The sequence below is a fragment of the Pomacea canaliculata genome, linkage group LG1, assembly GCF_003073045.1.
Source record: "Pomacea canaliculata isolate SZHN2017 linkage group LG1, ASM307304v1, whole genome shotgun sequence".
Taxonomy (NCBI): domain Eukaryota; kingdom Metazoa; phylum Mollusca; class Gastropoda; order Architaenioglossa; family Ampullariidae; genus Pomacea; species Pomacea canaliculata.
Genome location: NC_037590.1, coordinates 8,999,548 through 9,020,270, shown reverse-complemented (window position 1 = coordinate 9,020,270; position 20,723 = coordinate 8,999,548). Strand labels below are relative to the sequence as shown.

At 41.2% G+C, this 20,723-nt stretch overlaps 1 protein-coding gene across 5 annotated transcripts in view; it reads right to left on the bottom strand.

The window, feature by feature from the left end:
- Positions 1-1,416: 1,416 nt before the first annotated feature.
- The window catches only part of LOC112569995 (QRFP-like peptide receptor), an 83,619-nt gene continuing 64,312 nt past the window's right edge, over positions 1,417-20,723 (bottom strand). For all 5 annotated transcript variants that reach the window (XM_025248161.1, XM_025248143.1, XM_025248179.1 and 2 more), the window contains exons 5-7: positions 15,351-15,455; positions 11,632-11,740; positions 1,417-6,971 (exon numbers count right to left, since the gene is read on the bottom strand). In XM_025248161.1, coding sequence (XP_025103946.1) covers positions 6,868-6,971; positions 11,632-11,740; positions 15,351-15,455 — 318 coding nt within the window. In that variant the 3' untranslated portion in view covers positions 1,417-6,867. The remainder of the gene's footprint in view (positions 6,972-11,631; positions 11,741-15,350; positions 15,456-20,723) is intronic.

Genomic DNA, 20,723 nt, shown 5'->3' with positions numbered 1-20,723 from the left:
AGGTGTCTGCTACTGCTTTAAAAGGTTTCTACGAAAATTTCGGCAGCAATATATCTGGAACAGTCGGAGAAGTGCGTTCATGTTTTCTGTTTGACATTTCGACCACCTGTCAACATTCCCTCTGTTGGTACATGCATTTAATTTGTGGAAAAATAAGCTAAACAAACTAAAAATACTTTCACCACGATGTTAAATAATTAGATGAGTATGTCGGTTACCTCTTTTTTGTGTAACTGTTTGCAACAAGTCTTTCCCTTCCTTTTCTCGTGTTTGCAAACACAAAAATAGAACTGTCGTATTAAAAACTTTGCCAGACTTGGGCAGTCATCCTGATTTGTTGGCTTTTGAGGAAGTTTTGGACTTCGGTGTGATTGTTCGAGTTCTTAATGGGTGACCAAAAAAAAAAATCAATGAAGATGCTCGTTACATGCACGCTTTAAAAAATCATTTAAATTTTCCATTGGTTCTTCCATTTGTTTTCTCAGAGCTAAGAATATCTACATTACAGAAATGTTGATCCTATGTTGTGTGCATTTCCCCCTATGGTTTAGTTTAGAGCTGATAACAGTTATTAAATGAAATGTATATAATGACAATCGTCGACTTGGAAGAATGCACGAATACAGTTTCATGCAGGGACTCGGGAAAGTCTCTCTTCCCCTCGTCCTCGGGGATCCTGCTGGTTCTCCGGCTCCTGATTACTAATAGCTATCCCCAGCAACGTCTCTGATGCACTTGAAGTAAATGGAGACGAATAATTCCATACTAAATTGTTTTTAAGAACCTAAGGTTTTCCAGTTCATTTGTTGAAGCAATGCATCGTCTTGAACATCGAAAATAGCCATGTACGTATTCTACAAAAAATAATTTCTTTTTAACTGGCGACAACCCGGAAGCCAAAAGTACTCAATCAACCTCAAAAGCAACTAATCTAATAAGCACGAATCTGCAGATCTACCTTTCTGACACACAAAAATCGTCCACAAAATTGTGGTTTCAGAGGAGCAGATGTGGAAAACTAGCAGGATGAGGTGATTTGCTAGTGTCCCGGCCTTTAAGGTCGTCGAAATTTAAAAAAGCGATCAACAATGTCAAGGACAAGCACAAACTGTATCCAGAATTCTCAATTTCTCACAAGCGTTCTTGCTTCTAAAGGGCAAAGAAAGATAGAACGCAAATAAAAAAAATGCATAAAGAAATAACGAAAGCTTTAATGAAAGACACAATAAACAAAACAAAGAAAGAAAAGGAAAGAGGAGGAGAGGAGCTCATCAAAATATGAAACAAAAAAACAACAACAAAAAATCCACACACACCCCACACACAGATAGAAAGAAAGGTGAGAAAAAAATACGAAAAACAAATTCAGAAATCACCAGTTTCTGACTAGCTGGCTTAGTGATTAAGATGACTGGCTGGTTGAGTGACTGGTTTATTGATCAACAAACAGAATCAAAGAAACAGAAAAGGCATATGCACATCTCAAGAACGAAAACAGCCGATAGTCGAATAACCATCATGAGAAATTACACCAAACAGTACAGTCACTGCAATAGACCACTGTGAATCTGTTACTCGTGTCTCTGGATCAACATGTCCACACAACATTGATACAGTTCATGAAATAGCTCATGGTAAATCATCCATCTGGATAATGGTAAATGATCCTACAAATAACGGGTAATTGTTCAATAATGAATGATAAAGGAGATAATGGTTAATCGCTAGTTAGCAAAATCTTCATACCCACTGAACATTTTCGACATAGCTAGCGATCAACTGAAAAAAATGAGCAAATACCCTTATAGAATATATATATATATTATGTTAACCACAGTCTACAACACGAATAAAACGATTCCCAGTCATTAAGGACTTGACTGATTTTTATGGATATGATGAGTTCGCAGCACTTTGATCACATTTCCCAAGATGCTTGGCGGCAGCAGATACCAGCAATGGGTGGGGTGGATGACAGGGCCATGGAGGTCTGCTGGAGCCAACATTTCTCACCCATGAAACATATAACAGGACTTATGGGCATTAATAATTCAATCCTTCTACAAAACATGACCTTTGTCTGCCATTTAAGCAGAAAGCAGGAGAAAAGCAGATCAACAATCAACAAATGCTTGCTTGTTACAGTTGTGAATGTTTTAAAAACGTTAACAATAACAACCTTTTGGAACTTATGAAGATTTTGGAGATTGACAATAATCTAGAAAGCAATATTAATTGAACATCAAACAGCAACACAAATAAGTAATGACAGATCACTTTACACTTAACTCCAGGGCCTGGGTGCATGTCATCGTTGATGTGAAGCCTGAAGTTTCAGTCTCAACTTACAGACATCACTTGTGCTGGTTTGCCTGTATGTTCTTGAAAATGAGTCTTCAGTCGCAGTTAGGTCGACTTTTTGGACCAAACTTAGCAAAGCCGATTTACATTTAGGACTAGCGACTTAAGACTAAGTTTAGTCCTCACATGCACATCAGCACAGAAATCCGGACATGGGTGTGAGAATGGCTACGTTGTAGAGTACGACGTGGCAGGCGACATATAGTTTCATTAAAAGTCGCATAAATATTAACAATATTAAGCAAACTTGCAAGAATAACAGAAAAGAATATTCGAAGTTAATATTTCACAGAAATAAGATTTTCTTACTTGTTGGTGAAGCATCATGTCTGTATTTCGATGCCTCTGTATAAGGCATCTTTGATTATACAAAGGAGGACACTCAACTAACTATTATCCCAATACGTGTAACTAGTTTTGTTCTTAGTGTAGTTTCTTGTAATTTCAACATTCCTCTCTTACTGGATTCTAGACATTCTTCACAAATACCCTTTTCTACAGTTGAACTTGGAGTGGACACTTCTCTTTCCCTACCGAATCGTGCGGCTTGCCGATATTTATACAGTTACATGTTGCTCGCATTTTGCTATGCCACTGCAGCACAGCAGCTTTTTTTTTTTTAGGGAGGTGGGGATCAAAAGCCATAGGTTCGATTCTCATTACATATTTAAAAAACACTACTAGGATTTGTTCCATGTTTTGTTTGTTTATTCCGGACATCTTTGCCTTTTATTTTATTTCTCATTACATCGTGGGCTTCGAAGATGACCACCTATGTTTGCGCTGGGGTTTGGGTTGGGGTTAGGATAGAGGGTGATCACTACATGTGCAGAGGACAGACTACCCTAAGTGCATGCGCCGCCCTAGTCAGTAGGAAAACGAAAGTCGGGGCAGAGAGCAGAGAGAATAACGTAGCTGAATACTTTACAAAGCAGTCAGAAAGATCACACATTTTATGACCCGCTATGCTGACTTTTCGCATCCCCCTACTCACGAGATTCTGCCCCTGGCCCCAGGGAACTATTGTCACGAGACAGAAGCCCACAAAGCCCACAAAGCCCACCAACGGCTTTTATTTTCCGTCTGCCCCTGATCTCCTTCCCAGGATATAACAAGCGGCTTTCATTTTCTCAGTGACAAAGACGGATTTTACGCTAGGGCAGGAGCAGTCTTACCCGAATATATTTTGTCAAATATGTGATTATTTTTTACAGATTCTTTTATATGACCGCCATGTTCAAAGTTGTCATACCTGATTGAATATTGGACAATAAATATTATGTTCCCGGATTTAGAAGGTTTAAGTGAAAGCTCCGAACATGACGGCGAACAATTTTTTTAAAGGGTTTAACGAACGAAGGGTATTAAATGCTCGTAAGCTGCACACCAGGGCAAAGGTCAATTCGTATTCCTCTCTCATTAACAAGAAGAAGAGAGAACCACTCGTCGCAAAGTAACACACATAGGCACGTGATACAGTGAGCACGTGACACAGTCCTCCGGTCTCTAGAGTCACCAGTTTGATGAGTAAGACAACAATTGCCGTTACTGAGCTCGTTACAGTCTCAGTCTGGACCTAACTGTGGATTTGAGTAGAAGTGGAATTTGACACTTTTGAAGTTTTTGTTCTGTGAGTTCGTGACCTTAAAATCACTTCTTTAAATCCTTAGAGTTCGACTCTTTTTGGAATCTTTATTCTTCAGGATTTCTTCTCTAAACTTCCTTCATTTTGTCCTGTTTATTGCTGTCCATGGCCTTACATGTACGTTGTAGTACACAGCATCACATCACCACCTCCAGTCCTTTGCGATAATGTACTCAGACCACATGGAAGTGGTTTCTTTACCAGCCTGTATTTAAAACCAACTGGTAAGCAGATGACTGAGATTAATCTCTCATTGCTAGATAAGTGTAAGATCTTGCAAACAATTTTATTGGATGGTGAGCTAAGTCATGGCGTTGGATGAACTCAACCATGTTTTCCGATGAACTCTACCAGTTATTTTGACATGTTTCTAGACGTGCAGTTTAGACAGAAACATTGCTGTGACATTTCTCATGTGTGTTTTATAGAATCTACTGTTACTTTGGCGTGTCAGGAGTACTGACAAACACTACACACCTTGTGGTTTATAATCTTTAGACCGACAGGAGATTCACCCAGCGCTTGTCAATCCCATCAGCGGTAGAATTGTCTCCCGTGAAAGGTGTTTTGAGAGTGCCTTCCCTTGTTCAAGACTCGTTGTGTCGTTTAGAGGCCATAGGCAGGATGATGTTAGTCCAAACCAGAGAACCTAATATTTCTATATACCGTGCCTGCTTTCTTGAAGTGTCATATTCATTCCCATCACATTTTTGCTCGACAAGTAGGTCACGTGGTGTGAAATGCACGATCTCAACAATGTGCACGTAGATCAACCATGACAGGACAATACAGGCACAGAAAATTTAAAGAAAAATGAATGATAATATTAGATGGACAGGGATAAGAAAAATAACAAGTTGTACAACGAATGATAGGTTGGTTACACATCCTCCATGTCCCACCGAATCGCCATCAAAAGGCAAAAACAAGGATAACATTTAGTTCGAGCCCTTACAGTCCATAGCAAGCAAGAAAATAGTAAGCATCAGCAAGCATTGAGGAGGTAAGCGGCGATCTCAAATATTGGTAAGTGTGTGTGTGTGTGAGTTGGCGGGGAGAGGGAGTCTAGTGGGGGTGGTGATGACACGCTTGTTTGTGATCATGGTTGTGACGACTGTATAGCCATGGTTCGAATCCCGCCCGAGGCCATTCATTTTAGATGTGACACATTCTTACAACATGTTTTTCTGTAGGTACTTTGGTAACCACCTCTCTCACTCTTTTATAGCTTGAAATGGAATACCTATGAAATAAACCAACCACCCAGAGGTAATTACGCAGTGTTGAGGGTAAAAAATGAACAGAGAATCGCAAACACAGCAAGGGTTAATATTAATATGAACTCCCCTTTTTTTAGTACTCGCTTGCATAAAGATTCGCAGGAAATTCCATTTTCAAAGCCCCACTTTTCCCTCAAAAACATTTATTAAATATTGCAGAAAACGTAGTGGGAATGCAAAGCTTAAAGACTATATATATTTCCCTTGCACAGCAGTCTTCTCATAATCCACAAAATAACAATAACGTCCTTTGCTTTTTTCAGTTAATGTCATGTCCTGCACGTAACACGGTCTGGAATTCACATAATGAAACACAAAAACGGCCTCTTGTAAACTTAACAAAGCAAAGCCACTGTCCCCAGTTAGAACTAGCTTAAGACAAAAAGCGTTTTGCCGTGGCTTAAATTTCATCGAAGGAAAAAAAAAGCCAAATCATCATTGTCATTATGTCCTCCACTCCTTCAAAAAGAATCGTGATCACATAGCTAAGCACACATCATCACTTTAATTTATTATATACAGAGTGAGAGAGGGGGGGGAAATAAATAAGACAAAAACTTGTGAGAGATTCGCATGTGCAGCAGTTGTTCCTGTAAGGGTTGGGGTAAAGTGTTTGAGGAATAATTAGGAAAACAGGGGTGTATTTCATGTGATATCAGTCTGTTTAGTGGGTGGAAAGGTGGAATCCGAAAACATAATTTTTCCTCATTCTTCAAGACGCTAAAAGACGCTCTAAGGGTTAGGTTTTAAACTCATAAAAATCCTTGCAATACCGAAAGCTTTATCCCTCGCACCCCCAGCTCATGCCCAAACAAATATTATGTCTTCACCATCACAATGAGAAGAAGAGATGACTGCAGAAGAAAAGTGGAAGGGTAACTGGCGGCTCACTCGAGCTCTGTTCTCTCTCTTATTAGTTGTATCGGTGAGCGCGGTGATGCTAAGACTTAGCTCCCCCATCCCCTTAAGAAAAAAACCAAATGACAATTTACTGCAGGGCTCTTCTGACTCAAAGACGGAAATGAAAAAAATGCCCCTTAATAGCTATTTCATGGCGCGGTCTAGCCATAGACGTTTCATTTCTGAAGGGGCCATTTGTCTTTGAACTGACGTAAAGAAAAGAAATGGTTCTCGAAGATTAAGGAAACGATGAGTCCGGAAGAATCAAAGGACAGGAACGGTGCGAAAGTTGACAAATAAAAACAACAAAGCAATTATTTTTCTTTTAGGGTCAGAACTGTTTAAAATGGTTTTAGCCACACAGCGATGTCATAGAATGCTCTTGCTCAGGAAGGGCATCCTGTCACCAAGAGGACTTGAGAAGAGTCACTGGTCATCAATTTTGAACCTTGGTGAATGATAAGGCAGCCTTGAGAGCTTCTTGCAACGCCCTTCATCGCCCGACTTCGACGATGACCGTGCACTTCCGGCTGCTGCCGACCGGTCCTGCCAATGACGATGATGATGTTGATGTTCTGATCTGAATCACGGTGGCCTGTTGCAGATGCCGCTGGGAGCCGGCGGAAGGCAGGCTGTGGACCGTGAGGGCGGAGGACCGGCTCTGAGACCGCACGTGAAGTTTTATACTTTGGTGATGTGAGTGGAGCTCTGGAACGAGTCTGCTCGTGACACCATGGTAGTGTAGCGGCGTTTTCTCTCCTTGTTGCGGCACAGGTTCTTGAATTCTGAGACAAGACGGCGGAAAGACTCAATATAAACCAGGGAGTCGCGGCTTGGCAGGAAATGAAATTTTACATGTGGAATTCTTAAAAAGTGCATTACTTTATCAAAAACGTATACAATATCATCATTATCGTTACCACCACCAGAAAGTCGTTATTTCAGCAAGTTATATATTACTTGTTCTCATCCTCCTCCTCCACCACAACAGAAAGAACAACAACAACAACAACAACAACAACAACAATAACAAAGAGGCTAAAAGCATTAATGGAATTACTAAGGATCAAAGCATAAAATAAACCCCACAAAACCTTGTGCAAGTATTTACTTCAAGCAGACGATATGACGTAAAGCGAAATTAAAACAAATTTTTTCTTGTTTTGACATGCAAGATGGAATAACTGTGGGTAGGAGTTTCATCTATTACTCTTTAGTGATATGACTGGAAGACACAACAATATTATTTTGACTAGAACCTTCAACTGTCGTTCACAATTGCCATCCGTCACTCATCCATCCTCCAGCCACATCTGCACCCTCGTTAACTCCAGGACCTTGAATAATTAACTTAAAGTGAAATACTCAAAGTGCAAACACATTCACAAATCACACTTCCAAATGCTGGTAGGAGTTAAAATACTATAGAGACAATATATTTAAAAGTTATTAACATCCATGCACAGCGCTTCATGTTGGCTAGTAATACATGTCATCAAAATGCGATTAAAATACGAATAGTCATAACAGGTTTGAAAAATGCGCTCCAGTTTGACCGGCTCCAGCAGGATGACATTGTAGATGAAAGTCTTCTTTGTAGATCGACACGACCGTCATCTCGGTTGGCCATGTAGTTTTTTCCCATTGTTGGGTGATGTTTTCTCATTAATATGGAAGTGTTTCCTAAATACTTGACCAAAAATATATAAAAAAATTGTTTATAACTTCTATATTGATGGAATAAAGTTTGGATCTGCCTTTAACTTTCAAGACTTCTGTCCTCAAAAACATAAAACTATAAGAAAAAGACCAAAAAGAAAACAAACGGGGCTAAGCGAACATTTCGATTATTTCCCTTGGTTTCTCTGTAGTTTCCACCCTTCTAACCACATCACATTGCCTTTGATCGCAATGCCCGTATGTCGTAAGTCGTGGCTCATTTAACAGCTAAATTTATAGACAGTTGAATTTATATTTTTTTAAAAATAAAGAGAAGGTCGCATGCTGCAAGGGAACGCTCCATCTCCATCAGAAGCACACTCAGGTCGAATAACAGCAAAAACAAAATTCTAAGGGGAGGTAAGAACCAAGGAGGTTAGAATGATCGAAAACTTTAAATAACAACCGAGAAAAAAGTACAAAATAAAAAATTTAAAAATACTAAGATGATCAATCTGGACGGGCCTACCCTGCTGACCTCCGTGTACCAAAGCACGTGACTTCCCTTCGGCAAACTTAAAAAAAAGAGAAAACAAGATATTGCACACTTAATCAATCATCCTTTTTCTGGATGTATGATAGAAGTTCGTGCTATTATTCGCTTGTGTTATGAAAATGATCTGTTTATCAGAGACTTTTGTCCTGCTTCACTACAAGTTTATGTTACCGACAGCCAGCGATACCACTGACAGGCAGCAACATGGATGTGCAGGCAGAGGATTTATGACCGTCAAGAGCTCTCTCCTGACCTTCTTCCCTCTTTCCATCTTGCCCCCACTCCCCTTCCCCTTACAGTTGACAAAACAGATATCAGCTCTAGCGAACAAGGTTTATCAACCAGAAACTCGAAGCTTAAGAAAAACAATGCTCTGTGTACAGAGGATGGAATCGAGGAAGAAGGTCCTGAGGCAATGCAAGCAAACGTGGCTTAAGGCATGTGGGCGACAGGTGAACATACAACGCAGGAACAACCGACTGTTATGTGCACTTGTATCATTTCGAAGTAAATAAATAAGGAAGTAATTCAAACACGGTGACCCAAAATTAAGGTTTATTTTTAAACGTTAACCTAAGGAAACTTAAAATATATTTACCATCGCCACTTAAGATTTGTGGTTTTATTTCATATCGGTGTAGTTTACTGTTACATTGATGTCAGATAGTAGGATTTGCCCCTGAGTAGGCAGGTATTGTATTGTAGAACAAGAGTGAGTGTAGTAAGTTATAAATCTTAAATCCTCAATCTACTCTGTACATGATCATCAAAGAATGACCTAAGAAAAGATACGATGCCACAATTTTTATTGTCTAATAAATCCTGTACATTTCTTGTGATCGGAGTTGCACAATTCGCTCAATGAGTCGTGAAATTATGTAAGTGATAATTCTTTATTACTGAGAAACAAAAATGTGAAACCAGAAACGACCGGAACAAATGAGTGTACTGACATAACCTTCTACGCTTTTTCTCAGCACTAAGGGGTCAGTGATACCCGAGTAACTCTCTCTGCTCCTAATCTCCTCAGTTTCGTGTCCAGCGCGAAGTTCAGTTTACCAAAGGGCAGTGAACTGGAACAAACGGACACAGAGTCATTTCTGGCGATACCAGACAACCTTGCTGATATGTTTTACTTGGTTGGGATGGGGTTGCTGTGAAAGGCAGGTTTAATAACACCAACACCGATTACCATTTAGATACCGTAGCTACGTTTAAAGGAAAGTCGGGAGGCCAGGCTACCTCTGGTGTTGTTTTTCTAATTTCAGTCAAGATGTACAGCAACATGGAGTAGCAATGGACAGGATGGAAAACTGAGTCCTTTGCTTTTTCACGTTTCCGCTGACCTACGCTTTACTTTTGTCTATATTTTGTCTATTATTGTTTGTTCTCTGATTCCTCTTTGTGTCTTCTATGTTTGTCTTCATAGTTGCTCCTATTCTGTTCATGTCTTCTATTTGTCGTTAGTACTGAGATCATGCTCCAAGGGGAGAGTGGTTATACACTATATAAATCACACGGTTTGCCCCTGCTTCATGCTTTTGCCTCTAGAGAAATTCCTCCTGTCAGGAGGGAAAAGAAGTAAGGGCCTAGCATACCTCTTGACTAGTTCAAGCAGTACCTGGTATTAAGAACATTTCTTATCTTGTCCTACTGGTATTTCACAGCTTTATTCTTACAACAACATGCTGTATATCATCTTCTACACATTCCAGACCTGTCATCTGCCAGCGTATGTAGTATCTCAGCTATTTGGTTTTGCCTGCCCGATTCTTATCGTCTTTCTCTCTTCAATATTCATCTACCTGCCACCTCCCTTCTTGAGAACTTTATCAGGGGGCCTACAAAAGTGAGCGGAAAGGGAGGAAAAAGGTTGACGTAAGCCTCAAGATTAGATGGACTTCCTAGCCATGCGCCTGCATATGCATGCAAGACACTTCATGGGCGAGGGAGCCACTTGGCGGTGAAAGTAGTGGAACTGACTTCTGCAGGATGTATAAGAAACTGGGCAACGAGAAGAGCGAGATAAAACAACCAAAAGCTTTTTTAAACGGAGACACAGCTTTACCTGGTGACCTTTTAACAGTGCTTTTTGGCTGGCTATTTATGTACATATCGATGTGGCGTATTCAGAGAAATCAGCAGTGGTTGCTATGGGAACGATAAAAAAACGGCCACCAAGCACTAAATTTCATATTTTATAATTTATTTATGTGTAGCTATATCGCCTGCAATTTTTCGTAGCTGCATCGGTATTGGTTATTGAGTATATAGGCACAAAATATATGGCAATCTTCACATTGTCCTTTTATACAAGTACACTTTCGTGTTCCACATTACTAAGTGATACAACAACAAAACACAAACAAAAACGCGCACAGATTAATAACATCGTTCTTCACGTCACGTGAAAGTATTTCCCTCTACTCGTTAAAATTAATGATAGAAAAGCAATTTTTTCTTGAGTGTTGTATATGTGTTGTTCTAGAGTGAGCTTATGTGCAGCCAGAACATTTACCATCACTCCTTCTGCCAGAGACCTCGCCATAAAATATCTTCTTACAGACCGCGAAATGCTTCGAGTGACAGACAAATTTTTGTCTTCCCGCCTTACCAAATTTTGCCAAACAAAGCAACTAAAAAATAACAACGAACTATATAGCACTCTGTACTTACTATCCTAATTCGAGATTTATAAAAATTAAAGAGGAAAACAAAACTAGGCAACCTTTTCCCAGGAAATTAAAATTAAACTATAAATAAATTAGAGCTACAACTAAAAGCAACTACTCTCAGGATTAACTTCAAAAAACTGAAAAATAATGATACATATTCATAACATTTATCCAAGAAAAATAAACATACATAAATTTATTATTAAAGCACAGTAAATAAGTAAGTGTGAAGGCAGGGTAACTAACTATTAAGGCAGAGTAAATACGTTAGTATTAAGGCAGGCAAAAAAACTCGGTGTTATGAATGAAGCAACGTAAGAAGCCAGCCAAGCAGTCGACAAGGACCGTTGACAACACAATAGAACTGTTACAGGAGACATGACAATAATAAACATTATACCGATAAAAGAAGAACCATTACAGAAGACATGACAATATTGTGTCGAATTATTAGAAATTATACCGAAAGATGGAGAACCGTTACAGGAGACGACACACATTTAAAGACTATAATTATATATATATAAAGAGAGAATAGGAAGATTCGTACATTACCTTTCTGAAAATTCTCGTTAAATCCAGCGTAGATGAGTGGGTTGATGGCGCTGTTGGAGTGAGCCAGATAGCGAGCGAAGTAGTAGAAGTCACCATACCACCACGGCATCTGTAGTGGAAGGTACGTAGTGGGTTACTTCTGACAATGTAACTGTCACACGACATTCTTGACTAAAATTTCTGCCCATATATCCATCCAATTTTCCAGTGAGCGGAAGCAAACAGAAAAATGTATGTGGAAGAGCCAGTTTCACTGAAGGAACAAACATACTGGAAGATTGTTGGTCATGTGGGTGTCTTTGTGATTGGAAGCAATGAGATGGAGAAAGGAAGGATTGACATAAATCTCGTGACAAGTGTTCTCTCCCATCGTCGTGCTGATAGTGTATCGCTACTTTGTGACTTTCAGTCATTTTTGCTTAAAATAATTTGAAAACGATTCTCTCTCTCTCTCATACACACACAACATTCATTTTCCAACCTTCTATGAAAAGCACTAAATAAAGCGAGGGGCTCATCTGGAGGAATTCAATCCCAGACAAAACCTAAGGACCATGTGGAGACGCCATCGAGAGGACCATCGCCTCTCATCATTCATTGCACGAGACTCTCAGCAAGAGACTCACAGCTAGCATGCCCAGTAATGTGCTGCTGTCCATGTGAAGATGGTGGGGCACCATGTGAAAGATCGTGTACTTTGCCGTTTTGAAGATGTTGCAAAAACTGGGGCTAAGGACCAAGCAAAAGATATCGACCGCATGAAGAGGCATCCTTTTTTGGTTGACCTTCTAAAGATTGTGTCAATGTGAAGACTTTGGCCAGTGTGAATAACAGTTTACTTGTGGCCAGAGTAAATGCTGCACTGCCGAGAAGAATACATCAATTCTTGGTGCTATCAGTTGAAACCCAGAACCGGAGGTCTTTTTCAGCTGATTTAATTTTCGACTTCTATTTATCTTTACAGGCAAACATTTTATTCGAATCTATTCCAAGCCACCTTATCACATAAACATCAACAGCATCATGGTTTCATTTAGTTCACTTCTACTTCTCCGTATGTAGCATCTGTTTACAGGGCTTGCTGCTTTGCCTTAATATAGCCTTAGTTGCTGGCTCGGCGTAAAACACCAACTATCCCACTTCCCTCCAGAAAATATGGCATACAGTTGTCCCTCTTGTTAAGTAGCTCTGATACTAGGAACCGTGAGCGAATTTCTGTTAAAAGTTTCGTAGTCTCGCACTGTCCGAGTGCTGGTCAGTTAAGAAAATAATCAGGCACAAAAGTATTGAAAAGATAGTCTGTGTGTCCCGTGCTTTCCGCAGAGTGGAAACCCCAGGGTGAGGGAGGTCGAAGTAAGTTTATAGGTATACAGAATGCGGCGTGCAGTCAGCCAGTCAGCCAGCCAGCCAGATTGCTAGATGAGCACCCGTCACGATGAGACGCCACCCGACCCTCATCCGAGGCGAAAGACCGAGGGGCGAGAGCCAACAGAGCGTGTCCGAGACACAGCCACGTGCTGACCACACATTGATGCTCTCTGAGGAGCGAAAGGGCTGTGACTGTAAACACCCTGCGACGACAAGCTTTCATCGTAGACGAGACAGACGAGACCACAACTTAGGGGGCAGCCACGTACTTCTAATACGAGCGAATTTCTCTGATGGAGCAAACGATTTTCAGCTCGCGAACCTTTACAGTTCTCAGAACTTTCGAGATGCGCTCTTGTGTATGATTGGATGTGTTGTTGTTCTGCCGCACACGCACTTCAAGTGTATAAAATATTTCCTGAATTTTTCTCTCATTCGTTGCTCAGCTTTAATTGCGAGCGGTTGCCAAACAAGTCTGCCATGTCAAGACAGGGATCCACTGACTGGGGCATGCAACAAGTTTACAGTGACATGTCATGACACAGTTCCAAACCCTTCGTGTCGGCTGTCAGCCTTTCACTTCGACGGATGCTCAGTGCCTTGGATCTTAAAACGCTTTGTTGATGCGCATTATTCGTTCTCAGCTGGGCAAGATTCATTTCCACCATTTTCTACCCTTTCTTTTTTTGATGCCAACTTGTCCTGCGAAAAAAGAAATTTGCGCGGGTATAAAATTTCTCAATCGATGTCACCCATTTCTGAAATGGATGTCTACAAGGAAAAGCAGCAGGAGTTGAGCGGACTCCCAGAATGGGTGTCACAGCATCCCGCCAGGACAACTATTACAGATCCCTTGACTGCGGAGGTGCGTCAACAGTTGTCTCCCAGACAAGCAGCTGCAACGCCATCTTTGCTTCATTGTCTCCCCTTTAGGGATGACGTCCCTTTGTCAGCGTACAAGACAGAGCGGGTGGGCGTGGTGGTTGGTTGGGAGGAGTGGATGGTGGGGACAGATCATGACAGATATCGGGGGAAAAAGTCGGGGGCTCAGACCTCATTTGCCAAACGCGTCTGGTGCTGGTAGGAATGCGCGTCCCTCATCACGGCAGTCCTCTCTAGAGTAAGGAGGCGGGCACGTCTACAGCCTCTAAAGGTTGCAGGTGAGGCTTGCTTTCAGCAGCCACTCGATGACGTCACTGCAAGCGGAGGTCACCTCTGACCCGCTTCCGCCAGCTCTTACAATCGGAGCATCTTGCTTTCCTTGGGACAGAATGGCTTAACTGGGCAGGCAACTCCTACGCTGTCACCTCCCCTTGCACCCACTCTGGGGTGGGCAGACGCCGTCGCTCACTTAATTTCCATTTCTGATTCGTCATCGACATTGATGTCGGTCTAATGGCAGCTGTAGTGACTAGTTGACACAAAACAAGTAATGTGATAATTTCCTGCATGTGACTTGTACTATGCCTTCATGTTTAAACGAAGAGAAAGAGATAGATACAGACAGGCAAAGGGCTCTGCTGCTGATGCCGTTGCTTCCCTTAGCAACAAAAGAAAACACTGTTGTGTGGTTGAGTCCCTGGGATAGTAGTTCTTGTTAGTTAGCTCCGACAGTTACCGTTTGTTTGTTTGTTTTTTGACTGGTTTGCTTCGACTGGTTGTTTTCCGCTCTGCAGCCGTTGTTGGTTCGCTCTGACAATCTTTATGGGACTAGCGAGGGTGAACATCACAGACGTTAGCATTGTGCATGGATACAGTTATGTAGTAAAGGCGTCTAACCAGCAGGAATATTGGGAACATATGTTGATTGACTTCTCTGTGTGCATGGGGTTGTTTGTGGAAGTATATCACTAAAGTGGGAAGAGGTTATTCACCGATGTTTTGGGACAAAGTATCTTGCTCTGAGATTTACCCATTTATTATGTTAAAGCAGCACTTCACTAGTCTCAGGCATGTCACTTCACAGCGAGAATCTCCAAACATTATCCAGTGACTCCAAAGTATTTTGTGTTATCCTCACTCTGTGAGTTTAAGAGTCTCTATTTTCTCCCCAAAAAGACTGATCTTGCATGGACGCATAATGTAAAAGGATTCACGCAGGCAGACAGGCCAAATTTATGAATGAAAAATACTACTTACAAATATGTAAAAGACTGCTATCGCTTTGTCTGAATGAGTATGCAATGTACGTAATGGCCAGAAGGAAGACCGTTAGTATCGTATTTTTTAATAGAGAACACGACTGAATAGGTGATTCTAGTACCTGCTACATAAACGCATTATAAAGGTTAGTGACGACGACGACGACGATGACGATGACGATGATTATTATTATTAGGAATACAGCTTACTTGCGCAGTGTGGTCAGTTTTGAGTTCAGCATACAGCAGGCACACGATCTGAGGAAGCCAGCACACTACAAAGACGATTAGAATCAGCATCAACATCACGATGATCTGGAACAAAAGTAACAAGGGGAAAGTTTACAGAACTTGTGAAAAGATCCCGTATAATGGTGTTGACATACAGCTCAACAGTGCGCAATTAGCCTGTCAAATATCCGAGTATATTTTCTATAATAACTTGCATATGTACTTTTCTAGTCAATCCCTAAATATCGGTTCGTTTCTATTCTGCGAAAAATATTTAGTTAATTTTTTTTAAGTATCGGTAGAATGCACTTTATGATCTCTGGGTATATTGGAAATACCTCTAAGTTCGAGGCTAAGTTTATAGTCGTTCATTTGTTGCAATGATGGAATCATTAGTCTCTACACCAACAGTACAGCTTCTAGAGGAGTCAGATAAAGAAAATCGGTCCTCTGGAACCTCACTCATTGGCGCATCAATAAGATAGCGAAACAAGATTCCGCCATCGGACCACTCCAGGGGCAGAAGCTCAGGATCGTCACGGGGATGGCCGGCGGGAGGTCTGCATCTTCAAACACCGGAGGGATGCACGACCATGGTACAATGCGAGGGAGGAAAAGACCATGTAGGTGTAGTGGTTTACAGACTAAATAATAGCACGAACAAATTACAAATTACTTTCTGTTCTCCTGACAAAGGTCCTTAAAGAAGACATTGCTGATTACATATGCTAATGTCAACATGCTGATTTACTTCGTGTCAAGACGACACTAAAGGATTTTTAAAACTTCAGTGTTTTGAGAATTTTTTATATTCTAGCTATATGTTTGGCTTCTTCATGTTGTTGAACTATCGATGAGATTTCTTTAGGCAAAGCACGGTTCTGCGGCTTCGAAATGACCTTTTCATTTGTTGAGCCTGAAGTTTACTGAATTTCTTTTAGGATGCTTCGGGTGAACAGGGTCTATTTTAACGGTTTTCTTTCTATTGTCATTTGCTTCACTTTCATCCGCCATTTCTGGAAAAGACAAGAGAGAGAGAGAAAGAGAGAGAGAGGACAAAAGAGGGAGTTTTGGAGACAAAGACAGACGCAGTGAAAAATAGAAATAAGATAAAAGAATGCTTCTTAAGTTTCTAAAACCATACATACACTCGTGTACGTATTGCTCTGGACAGGAAAGGCTGGTTAAAGTCATTGTTCGGTGCTTTTATCGTTGATCTCTACATGAGGCCTGTTATTCAGTGAATTCTCAGATGTGTTCCTCTGTTTACTCTCAAGCTATTAATTCTGCTATTTTTAAAAATGATATTAATACTGCAATTATTTCTTCGTTGGATGATGTTTTGGCCTCGCCAAAAACAATTATTTACGAAAAGAAGTCGGGGAAGGGAAAGAGAAAGAGCAGTCAACAGTTTATGTATTGTATTTCTAGCGTGTTTACTTCATTCGCATGTTTGTTCTTTCTCCTTTCTTCTGCAGTATAAAGGTCGTTAAAATATTTGTCCCAGTCTGGCTCCGGGAGTCTTGAGAGTTTTTAATAGGAAGATATTCAAAAAACAAAAACAAAAACCAAGCAAAATTGCAAAACAAAACAAGGGCCTGGTGCACAGAAGTTTAGTTTAACTCTAAAATATTAAGTCACTCAGTCTAACTAATAGTTCTGGTCACGATAGTGTCAAAGCAGTTGAGTTGCTTCCATTGTTCAAGGAGAAAACACTTTGCTGGTGGGTCTGCAGGTATACAGGATGTATAACTATTCTTTATTTGTGTATTTGTGTTAACCTGTTGGGTGAACTGTGAAACATGGTGTGTCTGTTGCAACCAGTTGCTCCTCCACCCCATCACACTCACGATAACGACCTTAGCACGAGGACAACAGCAACAATCACCAACCAGCATGTTCCCCTTATGTTCTCATCATGTCTCAATCATGTTCTCACTATATCCCAATCATGTTCCCATCATTTTGTAGACTATTTTTCTCCAGTCCGTTTGGTTCATCGCAGGAAATCTGATTGCTTTCTATCGATCTTTTTTTTTGAAAGACGAGTAGTTCTTTCTGTCAGACGACAAAAATGAAACAGCAAACAAACGTGCAAAGAAACAATATACGAAGGGAAAAATGCAGAGCAAAAAATTTACAAGTTAAACAAGCAAAACTCTCAAAGGGGAGTAACAGGACACACTGGCAAACACCGCAGAACCTGAAATTTTGTTGTCCACTGTCGTTTGGAGACATTCTACCGCTTAATGGACGGGTAGGCGCTGGTTGTGTTTGCTATTTTTTTTTTTTTACTGCACGTGTTTGTTGCTAGCAAGATAATGTCTCTAAACAAAAAGTTCGTAAATAAAATGTCGCTCGATACTTAAAAAATTATTTTGCGCCGAGATCAGTCTTTCCGGTATCTGCTTGTCTCCGTTTCTTTTCGTCCTTCTCGGTGGGTACATCTGCACATTGTATGCGTGTCCGTGCATGCGTGCGTGTGTGTGTGTGAGAGAGAGGGAGAGAGAAAAACAACAAGAGAAACGAACTTTTTAAACTTCAGGTTATGTCTCTAGTGTGTCTTTGGTCGTTCATGTTTTTTTGTTCTTTTTTCTGCTTCTGCATTTTAATCCCCCAGAATGCTCTCCTTCTACCTGTCCTGTATTTCCTGGGGTGGTCCTGGTGGCGCAACGGTTCGCTACTGTCACCAACACAGTGAGGATTGGGTTCACATCTCGTCTCGGGCAGGCTATTCTTTCTCGGCATGTGGCATTTGTTTACAGAGCAGGCTGCTTGGCCGTGATATAGACTTGGTTGTTGTCTCGGCGTAAAACATCAATTTTCTTAGTCCCTCTCCCGTTTTCCTGCCTCTTCTACCCCCATCATCTTGTCACCCCACCCCTCCCTATCTTGCGTCACTCGGAAAATGTTTCGCTCCTGTCCTATACTCTTAATCGAATAGTTCTATCTCCCAGCGCACAGTTAATTAATGACGGTGCGGATCAAAGGAAACGCATCAAGAAGGAGGCTAATCATGAAAACACGCGCAGAGACCACACGGGCAACCACACCAACCTTAGCGGATGGTATTTGGCTGTGGATTTTCAAACTGTTCCAGTAGACAAAGAAATGCGACTCCCCCCCCCCCTTTACCCACACTACAGAAATGCATTTTAGGTTTCTTTTGTCAGGTCACCCTGACAAGACTGGAACCGTCACAGAACTGACAAGTCAGAGGAGTTGGGTGAAGACGAAGCCAAATGACCGCTTATCCAGTAGTGTATTGCTGTGGATGGCGGTTTATTGACAGTTGAAGGCATTTAAAGGCTGGTGAATAGGCACTTCACTAGCTTTACCCACTGGATCTTTGCAGCTGTATAGCCCTCCAGCCCAACTAGGGGAAGAGATTTTAAGAGCATCGCCGCTGGCTCTGCCACCTCCCCAACCCCAGCAGCTGATTCAACGAAGCTTATATACACTCGGTTCGATGAAGCCGCAACAGCATCTTCCAGTTGTAAATAGGTGAGTTTTTTTTAAGAGTCACGAGATCGGAGGATAAGGTGTATCAAGTGATGCTCCAGCCATCGACTGCCCACGTGATCTGGAGAAACCCTCGTGCAGAAGAACGGGAGATTTTAAAATATCGACTGGCCTCCTTTTTGTCTGTTTGTTCAGTGTCGTGCATTACGACTCCTTGTACATAAACTATTTCTGTGCACATTATGAAAGTCACATATTTTATAGCTATCACTGAAATAAACTGCGTCACGTTGGACGCAGGAGAAAACATAGGAGAAGAGACAAGAGAATAATTAATTAGAAGAATTACGAAGAGTAACTGTAGAAAGAGCAATGAGGACGATGACAACAGGAGAAATGCTGGATTAGCTAAAAGAATTATGAGAATAGTTAGGAGAACGGTTCAGAAAACAAATAACTGAAAATTTTAAGAATAATTTGGAGAAGAGTCAGGAGAAAAGTCGAATCTGGTGACTGGTAGTCGCCAGCTTTCTGGCAGAAAAATTTATGAAGCAAAATTTTGTTTCCATGTATGTCTGTAATCTCTGTAATGCATTTTTCATATTCTTGAACAAGAACAAGATTTGTATATCTGCGAACGAAGCTGTCTCACTCGTTTGTCCTCGTTACATTCATGACCAGAACTTTCCTTTGTACATTTTTTATCTGTCTGTAGTTCTTCCCCCAGTTTGTTATATTGAACACAGAGGTAGTCCTCTTCTACACAGATCACGTCTGCGAGGACCACGAGAACGGATGTGTGCAGCTGGCGCAGGCTCCCGGTAACCGAATTAAAGGCCAACCCCCCGTGTAGTCCTCATGCATGCTCCAGGATGCTTCTGCCTCTGACAGCGTGTCTGAGACCTCCACCACGATCTTTGTCCTGAAAACTTCTCTCAGAAGAACATCCGCTAGGACACACAAGTGGTGGGCTCCAAACGCTGGATCCTAGCGACGAGAGACGAGCAAACAGCAAGAGGACGTTGAAAGGACCTGCGACCACTTTCGCCTCTGTCGTCTGGACGTCAACGTTTGCACAACGTTCGATCGTTCCGCAGGCGCCTCTTGAGTAAGGGCCCTCCAGAGAAACATTACGTTTCCGTTATCTTCTTCTGTGGGGAGGTTTTTTTTTCGTATCTCCTTTGATTCACTAGATTTGTTGGCGAGCTGTTTCCATGCTTGAACGTTGTGTATACAGAGATGGAAGTTTGCGTATGTATCTCTCTCGGGTATGCAAGATAGCGCGTTTGTGTGTGTGTGTGTGAGAGAGAGAGAGAGTCAGAGAAAATTGCAATGAAAACAGAAAGATGAACAAAAAAGAAGGGGTTAGAGAGAGAGAGTGAGAGAACTTATTCTTACGAGCATCACGCCCTTTTAACAGCACTCAAGGTAAGTGTCAGGTAAGCATGTTTCTTGTTTGCTTTCATTTATTCAAGGCTCGCGCGACAAAGAATCCCAGAAGAAGAAAAGCAGAACACTTATTCATTTTCCAACTTGTTTCTGGTTTTATTTTTGCCATCGAGTTTGTGTTGAATTTCTTACATTGCCTATGCAGTCCAATTACGAACGATAAATTTAGCTTTCGACTTGCCCACGAATGTTCCCGAAAGATGAGAAGTTAAAGAAGATAGTAAACTTGCGAGGTTAAGCACTCGCATTCAAAAACGAGGCAATCCGTCCCTTTATCGGCGATTTAAACGCAGACGGTTGCATTGAACACGTTAAAAGCAGAATGGAAACAAAAGTCTGCTTCGCATGTATACTTCTGTGCAACCCTCATGAAGTATATAACATCAAAGTTCTGAAAGAAATTAAAGCTCAGAGAAAAGTGCATGATGTCAGCGGTCCTGT